At 46.7% G+C, this 16,336-nt stretch overlaps 1 protein-coding gene across 6 annotated transcripts in view; it reads left to right on the forward strand.

Annotated features, from left to right (window-relative positions):
* Window positions 1-16,336, forward strand: part of LOC133341899 (2-oxoglutarate dehydrogenase complex component E1-like) — a 53,011-nt gene that overhangs the window by 17,217 nt on the left and 19,458 nt on the right. For all 6 annotated transcript variants that reach the window (XM_061550714.1, XM_061550712.1, XM_061550715.1 and 3 more), the window contains exons 2-8: window positions 1,703-1,889; window positions 3,951-4,082; window positions 5,181-5,277; window positions 11,617-11,732; window positions 11,912-12,066; window positions 12,641-12,787; window positions 14,236-14,326. In XM_061550714.1, the coding sequence (XP_061406698.1) occupies window positions 1,707-1,889; window positions 3,951-4,082; window positions 5,181-5,277; window positions 11,617-11,732; window positions 11,912-12,066; window positions 12,641-12,787; window positions 14,236-14,326 (921 nt within the window). In that variant the 5' untranslated portion in view covers window positions 1,703-1,706. The remainder of the gene's footprint in view (window positions 1-1,702; window positions 1,890-3,950; window positions 4,083-5,180; window positions 5,278-11,616; window positions 11,733-11,911; window positions 12,067-12,640; window positions 12,788-14,235; window positions 14,327-16,336) is intronic.

The raw sequence follows: 16,336 nt of genomic DNA on the forward strand, positions 1-16,336 counted from the left end.
CGTATTTACGGAAAGGCTTGAGTGCGTTTCCCGTAGCATTCAAAACATATACAGCCGAGTTGTTGATGAACATAATAATGACATTTATAACGCGTCAGATTTTGCAGACGGGTCAACAACTCAGAGGCGTAGGGCTGCTCGAAAGCCCTGACCCAACTCGATAGGGGCCTTGAGATGTTTTTTGAAAGTCAGAGTGCATTTGATGTTGCGAACGTGCAAAGGGATAGAGTTGAACACCGAGGGGGCGGCAGCAGAGAACCGACGTGAGGCTGTAACAGTTCGAGACCTTTGAGTGACGCTGCATAGGGTTCGAACATGAGCCTTCAGTGCAAGGCGAGAGCAGCGAGGCGAGGCGTGGTGGGGAACTGGTGGTGAAGGCACGGGACTCTCTCCATAAAATCTCGTTGCGCTCGCCAGGACCGTGACCACGCGCGTCGTTATTTAGAGGGACGGAACTCACGATAAACCAATCGTACTATTAAGTGTGGACCTGTGTAGTTGATTAACCTAGCCCAAACTGCTATCGAAGAATAATTCGTTTATCGTAGATCCTCGAGTGTATCGTAAGTATGGGTAAATTGTATGCCCAGGTTTAAGTTTGTGAGCTGCGTGACGATAGCTTCAGGAGTGGCATGACCAACGCTGTCCATTCCGCTGCAGAGCAGGCTTGGAAGGATGCGGTTGTTAGCAATATGGTCCTTTGATATGGTCCAATATTTGGTTTCTGGTGGCAGCAGCCACTGAACCGCGTGGGTCATCTTTATTTTAACCACTCGTGGAAGATGTGTGTGCAGAGACCAGTCGAATAATATTTCTTTAAAATGGACGATTACACATTTACGCACTTACAGGCACCTGTACTTTTACCCCAGGGTTCAGTTGCGGTAGGACTTGGTGTCTCATTGGGCTCTCCCACCTTGTAAAATAAAGATCACCGATTGTCGGCTGGTATGTTATGTCCACTTTATTATGTTCTCGCAAGCAGCCCATGTCAGAATGGGGTAAATTATCGGTGATGAGAAGGTTGTATCTTACCCGTGTATTGACAGTTCAATTTTAATGTGCAGTTTTATTGAGGGGGTGGGGGGATGTGTTGTTTTGGTGTGTTCTGGGACTGATTTTGTTGTTGCTTCATCGCTGTCTTGTCCAAGCTTGCATTTGGTATTGAAAAATCGGCAGGAATTTATTTATGCAATTTGGACTGATATACTTAATTATTTTTCGTGACTTACTTTTCTCTATTTTGCATATCTATATTTTTTTGTATGGTTTGTTGTAACTTGCTGACCTGCCCCTTCTGGAGGAAACCTCACTGTATTCTTCCAGTTTAAATAAAGATTCTGATTCTGAGGTACAATAAATCATACATAAATGCTCATAGTTAGCTGATATTTTGTGAACACCTGATGACGTGGGATGTAATCTCCAGCGATATTGTCAAAACTGTTGCTTTTCAACATTCACTATTGACTGAAAAACAAAATCAATTGGTATATTCGCCCAAATAAGGACCACTTTGTGGGGGGGGGGGCAGCAGTGGTTATCCCATGGAGAGACCGGCCCTCACCACGGCAAAGTCGACTTTCCACCACTGGCGGCTCGGGACCCACCAACGGAGATGAACCCACCACCACGCGAGGTGCATCTTAAGAAAATGAATTATTTAATCCATGCGGCACCCTCTCTCCTTTCCCCCCGGCAGCGACATGATGCTGACACTAACTCGGGTGGGTGCCGCCTGCCGCACCCGTCTGGCTGCTGCCCCCAGGGCGCTGGGGGTTGCCCAGGGACCGCCGCTGGCCATGAGCGTGCGTTCTTTGCAGGTGGAGAATGGCTACGTGCAAGCCATGTACCAGGAGTGGATGCAAGACCCGAGCAGTGTACACCAGGTGACGTGCGTCTGCCAGTGTGTGTGGTGACGGGGTGGGGGCTGCTGTGGCACATTACACTATCATGCCCGACTTGATTGATACGAGCTGTTTAGCAATGGCCCCAATAGCCTGTATGGCTATAGGAGGATATTTGTCTTTGTGTGTGCACTGGGCAGTGGAAGTGTAGCGGTTAGCACGCTGCGCTGCGAACCCGGTGACCCGAGTTCGATTCCTGCTCACGGCCATTATTTGAACTGGTCCTAGGCCTCCCCTAGGTCGACTGAGCCTCAAATGAGTACCTGGTGCAGTGTGTAAGCATCGCCACTGTGGAGACGAATGCGGTCGGGCGTGGGGTTGGCCACCCACCCCCTCGTGTGCTTTGCCGGCCTTCATAGGTGTTCGCTAACAGCACTTGCCCTATCAGTCTGTTAAAGGCTATGCGGGGAAACGTTGTCTTTTGTGTGCACTGCGTTACGAACCTCGGTTCCATTCTTAGCCATGTTTTACATAAATGTAAAATGGTATCTAAACCGGTCCTGGGTTTTCCGTAGGTCTACAGAGCCCTAAATTCAGCCGCTTGTGATGCGTGTAATCATCATCACTGCAGACACAAGTGGCTGAGCATAACTTTGACCAAACCAAAATAATGCCTCGGCAACCTTTAGGTGTTCACTAAGGAGCACTTGGTCCAATAGTGTGTGTGCATTTAGGAATGTGATTTGGGTTTCTGGTGAGTTGTTAATTGCAGTGAGCATGTTCGTATTTACGGATATGTACCGTACACTGTGTGATGCATTTGTGGGAACACGTGTGTGTACGTGACGAAAGAATACTCTCTTGCAAAGCTTTTGTATGCAAGAAATAAACTTAGAGGGGGAATTGACCAATACGGCACTCTTGCCACAACCCTAGCATTAACAAGTCGATGCCTGCAGTTCCCTAAGAGTTGAATGTATTGACGACAGAGCTTTCCTTTCTGTCTCTACAACCTATTGAAGCTTCCTCCTACGTAAACAATTCAAACTAATTTAACAAATACCCCCCCACGTTCCTATTCAGATCTGCACAAAATAACACCGTCGCATGGCATTGTGCGCTGACCAAGTCAGAATCCAAGTACAGTAAAACCTTGGATTGCGAGTAACATTGTCTGCGAGTGTGTCGTTATGAAAGCATCGCAGTAACACCACCCTTGCGGCATTGCGCAGGTCTTCCTTAACTAGATCACGGCTCTCGGCCTCGCATGTGATTATTAAAAGGTTTGTTGATTTGTTAAAAGTCAAAGTGTTTTGCATGCGTGACGTTCCCCATGATCGGCCATTTTGTGCCATTACTGAAGCTGGGCCCATACCTGCAGGATGAGTTCCGTAACCAGATACCTCTTGAAGTCGTGCAACTTAATCTTTGTCTGCAACGGTTTTGTCCACTTTTCTGAGGGAGTCATTGCACAACACGGAATCGAAACGGAATTTTCAGACTTGTAACAACCAAATTGTAGTTTGCAAATGTGTCCCGTGGTGATGAAAATACATGGCTGCAAATTGCCACCGAGCAGATGGACACTTGAAAATAGTCCTGTCTTCTGTCAGAAACCAGTTGTGCGACTGGTTGCAGAGACATCCACATTCGTGCAATTCAATTGCATACAACTGTGATGTAAATGTATTTTTTTTCAATGTCCTCTCATTGGACCAGCAAAGAGAAATCTGGCACGGCGGTCAAAGCCCTCGACTTGGTAGGAAAGCAGCGAGTGCAAATCCTGGTCTACAGTCAACTCAGCTGAGAATGTCCACCACTGGCTCAGAACGGCCAAACAACGGCTCCTGCTCATTTGAGTAGGAAGAAAATTTGAACCATGTCATGACCATCCTCCACTAGTAAGGTGGCATACATGGGAACACGTGGCGAGTTGCGCATGAAGGTGGTGGTTATATGTTGGTAATCCTGCTGAATCCAGTGAATGTGAGCACTGGGCTGAAAGTCATCACAGAAATGTATGAAAAAATGAATACAGACTCACTTTGTTTGACGACTAACCGAACGACACCCTTGTCCCCATGTATCCCCGTCTGATCCCAGTCGTGGGATAATTACTTTAGAAGCACGAACCTCGGGAGCCCCTCGCTTCTGAGCAGCGTGCAGACGAGCCCAGTGAACGAGAAGACCGTGTCCGACCACATGAACGTGCACAAACTCATACGCGCGTATCAGGTACACGTGTGCCTTGGCTTGTGTGTGTACGAATGTATACCTGTGTGTGTGTATTTGATGTGAGAGTGTAGCGGTTAGCGCGCTACGCTATTTACCTGGCGACCCGGGCTCGATTCCCTTTCACGGCCAACACCAGTGACGATAATCTTAACCGGTGCTGGGCTTCCCCTAGGTGGACTCAGCCTCAAATGAGTACCTGGTACGATGTGTAAACACTGCCACTAAGGATACAAAGGCGGCCGGGCATAAAAATACACACAATAATTTAAGTAAAATTCCCAGATTTTGCACAAAGTGGCCAAGTGTCCAACGTGTCTCGGGCACCCCTCAAGTTGACTCGGCCTTAATTGGTGTGTAAGTATCAGTACTGGGGAAACAAAGGGATGGAATATTGTGCATGCCAGATTAAATAGGCGCTCGCTAACAGGCACTGGTACCAACGGTCAATCAGGGGAATCTGTCTTGCGTGTTTTTTTATTGGCGTGTGTTTATGTCACAGTGTCTCCCTTCTCAAATATTCATGGGGTTGTGGTTATCTCTCTCCTGGTGGCCCTGAACCATAACCCCATATCCAGACGAATGAACAGGTATGGGTTCATCTGTAGGTGTGTAGTCACAATTGTGGAGCAGTGACGCATGTGGCTAGTGCACTGCACTATGAACCCAGCAACCCGAGTTGGATTCCCGCTCGGGACCAATAACAGTGGCGCATATTTGAACTGGTCCTGTGTCTCTCGTAGCTCTACTCAGCCTCAAATAAGTACCTGGGGTGATGCGTGAACATTACTACTGGGAAGATAAAGGTGCGGTGTTGACCATCCATTCCCTCGTGTGCCACGTGGGCCTTCATAGGTGCTCGCCAACAGTACTTAACCCAAGAGTCTGTTAAAGACTATATGGGGGTCTTTGTATTCACAAGTAACCTGTTGTATTTATATCGCACACACACAAACACACACACACAAACGCACACACACAAACGCACACTCACAAACACACAAACGCACACACACACAAACGCACACACACACAAACGCACACACACTAACACACACACACAAACGCACACACACACGTACAAAACCACTCTTCCACCAGGTGCGAGGACACCTAATCGCCAAGCTGGATCCCCTGCAATTGCAGAACCAGGACCACATTGTGGAAAAGGATCTCATCTATGACATGAGCAGCCTGGGTACGTCTCTCCCAACAAGACTGGGCACAAGATGGTCTTGGCCTTTGACAGTGGCTCAGTAAAATGTTTTGCACAAGCCAACTTCATAACATTCGTCCGATACTTAGTGTTGTTTATTTATAGTAGTCACGGCTGTAGAGGTTTCATTATTTCTTTTAAGGGTGCCGTTAAACGCTTATCGTTGTGTTCAGTAAATACCATGTCCAACCGTTAAAACGTTGGAGGACATTTTAAACTAAATTTATAGTTTCATGGACGTGAAAATACGCAAACAGATTGCTTTGAAACCAAACATTCTATCGATAGTGCTGCCTCATCAGGCGGTGTTCCTTTGTCCAACCCTAGAGGCACGATATTAATCATGATTCCTGACAATGGGAACTATAGTGTAACTTCTCATCCTTGGCTGGCATTTGAGCTTACGTCTTAATGTGTAAGGAACCTTAATGCATGTCTCGCTTAACAAGCATTCATTTTACGAGAACGAGCAATTTGAATTTAGCCCAATTTGTTAGTGAAACGAGCAAATGTTAGCATAACAAGCGGAGAACGATTGATAAAATGTGTCCCGTCGCAGGGTGCCACCACGGCATGCTGCTATTTGCTTAGCTGCTGTGCTGTACTGTACTGCGTAAGCACGTGATTTGGGTGGGTGCGGGTGGGGGCCTCGTGGTAGCACCGTATGGGTGGGTAGGTGGGTGGCTGGAGGGGTTTGTGTGTGGGGAGTGGTGGAGCAACGGTTAGCCTGCGGCACTACGGAATCTGACGTCCCTGAGTTACATTCCCGCCAACACCAGTGACGATTACCTGAATCGGTCCTGGGCCTCTCCTAGACTGACTTAGACTCAAACAAGTACCTGGTGCAGTGTGTCAATTTCACCACTAGTGAGACAAAGGCGACCGCGCGTGGTTCTGACACCACCTCTCGTGTGCCCTTCCCAGCCTCCAACGGTGCTCGCTCGCAGCACTTGGCCCAACAGTCTGTTAAGGCTATTTGGGGAGCTTTGTCTTTGGGGGGGGGGGGCGGTGCGGGAAGTCGGTTTGTTTGCATGTATGAGAGACGGAGAGAGCGCAAGATGGCTGTATGATTGAGTGGAGAGAGTGTGAGCGTGTTGATTTCGAATATGGGGCTATACAGGAGATCTTGCACTGTAGTTCTTCATGTGTGGTAAGTGTTAAAATTGATGTTGTATTCCCCTTTTTATCGTAATAAGTATTTCTTATGTTAAAACGGTTGTTCAAGAGTGGAAAATTTTGGGGGCAGAAACCTAATTCAGCTTTTAACATGGGAGTCAATGGGAAAACGATGGTCGTTTCACGAGTGTTCGCTTACCGAGCAATTTTGGCAGAACGTATCTCACTCGTTAAACGGGACACGCCTGTATTTGTTGGCAGCACTATGCCAGTGAGGTTGCTTTGCATCCCTTACAGAGTGTACTGGAATATTCATAAGTCTGTCAATTCATCATTTGGCATTGTCAATAGAAGGTGCGCTAAAGGCCGTGCCTGTTTGCGTCTTCATCTCTCAACGTAGTCTGCGATGCCACAATGCATCTCATTCCTGCACATGAACTTATCCTACCGTTTCGTCTCTGTGGCGTTAGTCCTTTCGGCTGCCATTTTACCACGAGTATCGGTCCTTTAGCCGTCATCCTCGTTGGGCATGGGCCCAACCCTGGTATTATTTATGGTTCACGTGACATTTCTGATTTTAAAATAAGAAACGACATTACTTTGTCCATTCACTGCTGGATAAAGCCCCCCCCCCCCCCCGTGCCTCGTGTCAGCCATGATGGTTATTTTTGCCATACTTCACACTGATCATTGCGAGTTGGTGAACAGGTGTTTATGATTACATGAGTAGTACTGTATTATTACTTTGGGGAGGGGGGGGGCAGTGGGGTACAACATTGGCGAGTGATAGCGAGTTGATCTTTGACCTCGATAGTGAAGCCATGAGGGATGGGAGATGGCATGGGGAGACCTTAATTCAACAGTGGACTGACAATTGACGATGGCTGTTGGCATTTCACAGTGGTATTCATTTTTCTTCCCCAGAGAAATTACAGCGTGATGGGCTGTTTTAACCTCTGATTATTTCAACTTCACTGTTATGTTACTTTAACATGGAAAAGCCTTGCTGAATGTCAAGACTCATTTTCAGGACGGTCTTTGTTCTGTGATGCTTGGCCAATTCCTTGGGAGAAAACCAGAGCATTCTGACAACATCCACACAATTGTGTCAGAAACTTAATTTCTTAACTATCTGCCAAGTGTTTGGATTACAAGCGGGGGAGAGGGGGCCACCACCAGACAAATTTACACCGTAAATGATTAATGGGTGGTGTGCCTTTGCAACTATGACCGGAACTGATGACCTTCACGAAAGAGGTAATATATCTCAGCGGACTTACAGCTGCCGGCTTTATTGACGTCTGCGCTTGAAGAGCAGTGCAGGTTAGGCGGTGTGGGCATGGGGGTGACGTTATGCAGCCCGTATGGTTCAGAGTTGCCTTTATCCAGCGTGCGGCGGTTGTGCCGGTCTCTGGGACCTGGCGAAAAGGAACATTTGTGCACCTTTATCTGGGGTCAAACATTGAGCGTACAGTATTTTCGCTGTTAGTGCTGCTTACCCAAGCAGGAGAGCGCTCATCGAGATAACAGGGCAGTGCTTTGTCATCCCAGTGTAGTAAGGTAGGAATAGGTATAATAATTCGTAAAGAGTAAATTTTTGCTTAGTTTTGTTCACTCCATAAGCATCAATGTAACCTCCGTTTATCATTTGAATGTAGTTTTTAATAACTGTAAAAATTGTCCCACACACGCAATTGCGTGCTGTACTGGAATAATAATTGTGAGCATAAATCCTGTTGGGTGATGCTGCTGTTAGAACACTTAGCTTACAATAAACAAAAAAGACTCAACACACTCGTCAACAACACTGCCCTCAAAGAAAAAAAGTATAATTAGTGACATTGGCCCTTTTTCATCACACATAAACAGAGGCCAGAAAGATAGAGCTCATAAGGGTTGGAGACTGCCCTAAACATCATGGGGCCTGATGAAAATTATACTTTAAAAACATTTTCCGATGATAAGTTTTGAGATGTGTTTATGAATATTTACCTAATAGTAGCTTTTGAGTACCAGAAAAATCCTCCAATTAAACAACAGTGTTTGCAGAATACATGCATTAATATGAGAAGTTTAATTATAAAATGTTGAAACAGTGCATTGTGGGAATGTTTGTTCGTGTGGGGGCTAGGCACAGCCCCCACTAGCAGTGCATCCATAGACCCACCGACCACTTCAATGGAAGGAATTTGACAGCCTTGCATTTCTGAGCCAAATTATTTGGTGATACAGCAGAGGTGGCAGTGGGTGCACAAGCACGATTGGGAAATAAACTAACAAGAGCAAAACACACTTTTGGGAAGATTCTGAATTGAAATCATGGCCGAGGTCATCTCAAAGTCTACCTCACCTCCTAGGTTGATTCAGGGAGTACCATTTTGTTAGAAGTCACGAGTGAGTGGGTGTCCAATGAATAAACAACCTCTTCCTCCCCTGCCATAGGAATGTGGAATGTACACGACAAGCTTAAAGCAGCATGAGGTGGTGGTACTCTGTTGGCAGCTGTCTAACTCGTGGAAATTCCATATTCTTCTGACAGGGGTTCTGAATATCAAAACTGGGGTAACTTACAGAGACAAAGAACCAACGTTGGGGCAAGTGTTGTTAGCATGGGTGTAAAAAACCCGATTTTTCCAGCGGCAGGCATCGAGTTTTTTCTTTAATACAATTAAACCCGATTTCGGGGAATTAAAACCTGGTTTAATGAATACGAAACTCTCATAGGCTTAGGCTGCTTCCTCGTCGGTGCTGCTATCGTACTTGCGGCCGTCGGGCACGGGGTAGTCGTAGAATGCGGCGGGCAGGTTGGTCTTGATGAACACGAGCTTAAAGCCCATCGCTGAGAAGTTGGTGAAATACGGTTCTGCAATTAGAACCAATTAAGCCGGATTTCTCCCAGATGATCGGGTTGAATATAAAAAGACAATTAAACCCGATTGTAAAAAACCCGACTGTGCCACCCTTGGTTGTTAGTGAGCGCCTATGAAGGCAGGCATGGCGCACCATCACACCTGGCCGCCTTTGTTTCCCTAGTGCTGATGTTTACACATCGCACCAGGAACTAATTTGAGGCCGAGGTGACCTATGTATATATGTTTAACTTTCGTACCGTACGTAGCTAACCAGAGGTGCTAACCAGAGGTGCGACCTTGGAGAGACCCGGGACCAGTTCAGATAATCGTCACTGGTGTTGGCTCACGTAAATTGTTTTTAGTAATTTGACCCAGTACGCTAACAAAATGAGTGGTTAAAACAGTCGCCGTTACACGATCTACAGCCTCAGTCCAGTGTAGTTACACAACACGCGGTTATACAATGGGCCATTAGTGTCACTGTGTCATAACACTGAAGTGCACTCACATCCGCTGGTTTGTTGACCAAATGCACTGTGCTGTTCCATGCGGTGTGGATGTGTTTGTATGTTGCTAAGTCCCTGCTTAGCTTCGCGTATTCTTAGGGTGGGAGGGAGTGGTGGTGCAATGGATCAAATCCTCGTCATTCTTGCTATGACGCGAGATGTTAACTACCTGCAGGAGGTCGTGGGTTCAATCCCGGGCCCTGATGCCCTGTATATTTGGGGTTTGCGTGTTTTCCCTGTGGTCCGTGTGGTCTGTGCGGATTTTTCTCCAGGTCCTCCGGTTTTTCCCCTCCACATTTAGAAACATGCGTTGAGAGTATTTGGCTGCTATACATTTCCACATGATAAGCCACTTCATTCAGCTATCATTTGTGGCCAGATCGATTCTGAAAAAGAGCTATATAGCTCAGTGGGCCTTGCCTAGTAAAATTTACATCAGTTGGGCGTTTTCCACCCCTTGCAGAGGTTCATGGTTCGAATCCAGTAGCTAATCTGATTATCACTGTGTGTAATAACCATACGTGCTGTCTGATTCACAGTAGACGATAAAGATGCCCTAACGTCATATGCAAGAGTAGGCCAATGTGGGCCGGTGTCGAGATTCAAATTTGCAAAATTTCAAAATGACACATAAATTACTCAGTTGGGATAAAACACGCAGCAATCATCGCCCGCTATTGGCAGTCTAATGGCCCGTGGTGACTTTTGCAAATTAAGCTAGGCTATCCTTGTCTCTGGAGTTTTCGACCATTTAAACAAAATAAACTCAATCGGCACTGGGGAGTTGTGGATAGATGTTGTGCTGACAACATTGTCCCATCTTGTACCAGATCACTCATAATAGGCTCTCGCAAACAGCACTTAACCCTGTGGTCTATAAGAATAAATTTGATCTCTTTAATTGTTGACAAGGGTGTGAATGGCAACACGATATTGATTTGAAAGTGCACCTGGGGCGAATTCACACACACATCAACCCCAGCAGTTTCCTTCATTCCACACAGGTCCAGTCTCAAACTGGAGAAACTTGATTCTCGAGTTATTCTGCCAGAAGATAATTGCTTGGTTCTGTTTTTTTAGTCCGGCTCCTCCAGTTTATTCCTGACGAGGCAAAAATTGTGCAGGCATATCCAGTTTTCACGCATCATGGCAAAACATGAAATTTGCCAAAATAGTCAGTCAATCAGATATTATTAATATCCTTCCCTCAATCTACAAATGGATGAAGGCCTCCCTCTGCACGCCGTGTCGGTCGTAAAGATTGTTTCGACTCTACTTCACACACCAGTTAAGTTCAAACATGCCTTTCAATGGAATGCGGTTGCATAGCTCTTAGCGTGAACCACTGATTTGACGTACCACCGCCCCCAGAAATGAGTGAAAAATATCACAGTTTACCCCCACCCCACTCAAGTAATAAGGTGACAACTCCTCTCTGCTGACTTGACATTTCAGACTGAAAAGAGTGAAATTGGTTGTTATGATGGTTAAAAGGTAATTATATAATGACGCATCAGTTGATTACAGTTGATGAAATTGCTCGCGATATGTGCATGTAACAATAGATTCAGATTTATGTAAATTATATGGAAATTTAATAATAATAGCTTAAATTGAAAAAGCGCCCTTTAACAATCCTTTTCAGGGCGCGATAATGTACATGTGCTGTGGGAAATTCTCACAGTGCTGTGCATTTTCAAAGTCAATTGCACGTGTGTTTGACCGGCTAGCTGGTGCCAATGTCACGCGCCACCTCGCGTACCAAGTGCAAGTTCGTTATTTATTTTCAATATCGCAAGGTTGACCGGACATGAACTCACAGTAGCTCATGCCTTCTCCGCCCCAAGCCAGTTACGGGTTCCTGGAGTCCGACCTGGACCAGACGTTGAAGCTGCCGAACACGACCTTCATCGGCGGGGACCGCTCTGATCTGACCCTGCGAGACATCCTACAGCGTTTGAAGGCACGCACCCGTGGACGCGCACACAAGCTCCGCCGCAAACACACGGCGATGGTCGTACCGAGCTGCTCGTGCACCCTGCTGGCCTTCATGTCTGCTCATTAACAGCACTTGCCCAAACAGTCCGTGAAAAGTCTATAGGGGGATATTTGTGTTTTGTCTGTGTGCGTGTGTGAATTTAGGATGTTTACTGTGGCTCTATTGGGGTCGAGTTCATGTTCATCAATGACCGGGAGCAGTGCCAGTGGATCCGGCAGCGCTTTGAGATGCCCGGTGCCGGAACGCTCACCCCGGCCGAAAAGAAGCAGCTTCTCATCCGCTTGCTGCGAGCCACCCGGTACATCCCAACACGACGAGGCCCTTGCCTGCCTGCCTGGCTTCCTGCCTACTTGGCTACCATACTTCCTACCCATTTAACTACATACCCACCTACTTGCCCACACCTACCAACAACACACATGTCCATCTATATATGTTTGCACCAACCTACTTGCCCAACTTTCTACCCACAGACTGAGCTTCTGAGATACTTAGCTACTCACTGACGCTTATATACTGAGGTTCAAAACTACCTACCCACTAGCCTTCCCATGTACCACCCATCTGCTTATCTGCTTACCTATATCGCTACATATTTTTACCCACCTACCCAACCATATACTCATCAACCCACTCATTGAAATAACTACATAGACACCAACCCATCTACCTATGCACACACCCACTTACATATTTACCAACTGCCTGCCCATATATATCCACGACCTAGCTACCGCTTACCTACGAACATTCCCTCTTAGCGGCTTTCCTACCCGCCAACCTACCCTCCAGCTTACCGACCTACCCTCATGACTACGACCCCGCGTGCCTAATAACCACCTTGCCCGCCTGACCACGTGTGTTTATCGTAGCTTCGAGGAATTCCTGGCAAAGAAGTGGTCGTCGGAGAAGCGCTTCGGCGTCGAAGGCTGCGAGATGCTCGTGCCGGCGCTCAGGACCATCGTGGATTGCTCCAGCGTCATGGGCGTCGATGCCATCACGCTCGGCATGCCTCACCGGTACCGCACGGCCGGCCCGGCAGAGAGCCGCAGCCGCGCACTCGCTCATGGCCCAATGAGGCCTTCTCTCAAAGCCCGCAGTCAGCCTTCACTCAATGGGATGTCACTCCTCCGCTGCTGTTGCCCCGCGCTCTCCGAAACATATTTCCTCTGACAGTCTGCACTGTGGAGACCCCCTCCCTCAGTTCAAGTTCAGGATAAAAAAAAAAATGTCTGTTCTGAATGACCGATTGTCGCTCTGTAAAAAAGTGTCTTCGTACACACTCTACCATAACCAGTGCTCTCTCTATAGCCTATTTTACCGAAGCCCTGCTTCTTTGCCCTTTCAGTAATACCTTTCCTTGAAAATTGCCGTTTCCAAACGTTGCTTGGCCATTTGTTTCAATAAGGCCAGGGGCGCTGATAGGCCATGCCCTCTACCCTACGCCATGCTCTTTGTACCCTAGACTACGCCCCTCTACCTGAGGCCTCAACAATGGGATGTGACTCATACCGTGCACGTGCGTGCCATTTGGCGGGGAGAGCACTATTTGGGTTGTGTTATTGGTGGCCTTGCGAGTGGGTGTGGTTGGGAAAGGTGGTGTATATGTATCTTTTTATAAGCAATATACGAGTGGTGTAAAGTGGTTAGCGTGAGTGGCTTCTGTGTGTGTACGTCACTTACATTCTCTTTGTTAATCCTCTGAGCTGGATCATTACCTACCTCTTCGAGCCCTGCAGGTCGTCCTGGGGATTATTTGACCATACTTCACTACGGGAGTTCTGAAAGGGGGGGGTATATAGGTTGAAGCATGGAAGTATGGTACAAAAGGGGATTTTGCTGCAGTGCTGATAACTCGGCCTAAACATGTGTAAAAGTGCACGCTGCAGGAGCCCTCAAGATAATTTAGCAACGGGACCTGATAAAGTTGTCTCATTTCTCTGTCTGGGTTTGAGAATTCTACCCCTCATTCGCTGCCCTAACAACCATGTTCAAACACCACACCTTGAAACAAGTTCTCCTGTCATTGTACAGCTTGATCAAGATAGTGAAGCACACGGAGCCACCTGGCCCTCCTCCTCCACATTGACAGTTATTGTTACCACGAACAAATCACTGTCTGGCCGGGCAGCACCGCATAAGAAGAATGTTCAAATCGCAGTCAGAAGGTCACGGAGCCGAGCGTCTTCACCTCAGCCCAGAGTCCGCAAAAGGGGGTGTGCCGCCACACAACACACAGCTTATTGTTATCTAAATAATAACACGGGGACCCCCCAAACGTCTGCAGGACCCATAAAAAGCGAGTAGCTGGCCGGTATAGAGAGCGACTAATTGTCATGTGAATGTGTGCAAACTCCACCGCTGGCTCGGAGCCGCCAGTGGAGGTGGACGTGCGCCACCGCAGTACTCGTTTAAGCAGCAGACACACTCACCTGACTTTTAACTCTTTTTTTTCTCGTTGGTTTAGGGGCCGACTCAATGTCCTGGTCAATGTGATCCGCAAGGGCCTGGATGAGGTCTTCTGTCATTTCGACTCGAAGCTTGAACCGCAGGAGGAGGTGAGCACTCAAAAATCGCTTCGGTGTCACCGTGGAATTGACGTTTTTGCGGTACGAGGCCGTGTTTTCCAGTTCCCCAGGGCCAACTGGGGTGAAAAAACACAATATAATTAATGCTCAAGCGCATTGGGGGGAAGGTGTGTTGAGGGGGTGGTGGGGTGGGGTTCAAAAATAACTAACTCCACTGTCCAGAGGCTTGTTATCATAATGCTATAGAAATACGCACTGCAAAAACCACGGATCGTGACTGATGATATCGGCTTTAATTACACCACATAATTACACAACTGCATTCAATATATCTAACTCAGCTTAGCAACATTTATGACAATATGCAAACTTTATGTGGAAGCGCAACACAACTGTACTTAACACAGTTAACGCAGAAAAATCTTTATGTGCTTATGCTCTTTTCCACTGCAGTAACAGCCTGCTGTGCGCTGTTAATATAGAGATTCACATCTTTCATTATTATAGAACTTTTAATTTTTATCTGCATTTCAATAGAAGAATGCACGTCTAATGTTGAGCAAAGAAATTGCTTTAAATGGACACATTATCATACAATTAAAATACTTCAATTAATTATCGCCGCTCGCGAGTGTAGAGCATTTCATGGAAATTGGTGCCAAATTGGTCAGCCTTGTGCACATGAAAAAGTGAAGTGGGAAACATTCGCCACGGTCTACGCCTCCACGCTCGGGAGAACCGAGTTGACGCGTCACGCTGAGCTCATCATGCCACCGAGGTCGTGAAGCCACTGAGGTCACGATGCCACCCACAGCTCTGTTTAGCTGCAGGCTCCTGAAAACTGGAAAAAGCGGCTTTTTATTGCACGCAGCTACAGCTGCGGTAGATAGACGCCTTACTTTTTTTACGTGATACAAGAGTGTCGCTTGCAACAAATGCATGGCAAACGGCCTGTGCTCAACTTAAGTTCATCGATCGGTTAAGGCCGGATATATACCGGCCAAACATCCCAAACACAATCGACCCTGCAAGTTACTTTTTGCAGAGTAAATGGATACTTTTAATCCTTCAACAAATAGTACAAATGTCGGTGCAAATGTATTTTTTTGAAATCCTTGTTAATTTAATGCAAACATTTAAATGCGAATAATCTATATATATATATAAAAGGGAAATTTGTGAATGTGTGTGATTGTTCGAAATGTTTAGCATACTTCCCAACAAGCAACAAACTTGAAATTTGGCATGTGGGTAGCTTCCAGACTACACAATGCAAGAAGTATAAACATAGACTTTTGTATTTTTGGGGGGGGGGGGGGCGCAATAATGGATATATTTTGCACGGCAAGTGAGCGGTGACGACATCACATCTGTGATGTCACCCGCATGCGGCAGCGTGACGCAGTGTGCCTGCTGACGTCACGCATCCCCCCCCCCAACCCTCCGTGTAGGCCGTGTATTAAGACAAGAATCCAAGTCTCGGGTGAAGCCGGGTAGTAAAGCTAGTTATTATTATTATTTCCATCAAGGTAGTGCTGTGGCACAACATTTGATTCAATCTAAATGTATACAATTTTGAGGTAGAATGAGCCTATCATCCATCTCTGGTTGCTAAAATCGATACCACTCTGTGGCAAGCCAAAAGGCACAACCGATTGGATTATGAAATTTCTACCACTGCTTAGGGCCACAGAAAAATAGATGACCGTGGCCCGTTGCTCGTTTGAGCATTCGCATACTTTGACTTTTATGAATATATCGTATACCTTTTCACCACTGCTTGTATCATAATCCATTGCGTCCAATCACCGTAGTGCTTTTGAATGTACGTCACGAGCCATATAAATGTCTTTTCTGAGCTCCTTCAATCAGCAGAACATCACGCCATGTCCAGGGAATGGCCCCTGAACATGACACAACTAAAACTATTCTCGAGTTACCTCGACAGACGGACCTCTCTAACCCCAACACTAGACAATGCCCCTTCATTCTTTACAAAGAGTGGATTGCCATATTTCGGTCATTAATTGTCATACGATA

Source organism: Lethenteron reissneri, chromosome 12, assembly GCF_015708825.2.
Source record: "Lethenteron reissneri isolate LAM-NWPU_2019-01 chromosome 12, ASM1570882v1, whole genome shotgun sequence".
Lineage (NCBI taxonomy): Eukaryota > Metazoa > Chordata > Hyperoartia > Petromyzontiformes > Petromyzontidae > Lethenteron > Lethenteron reissneri.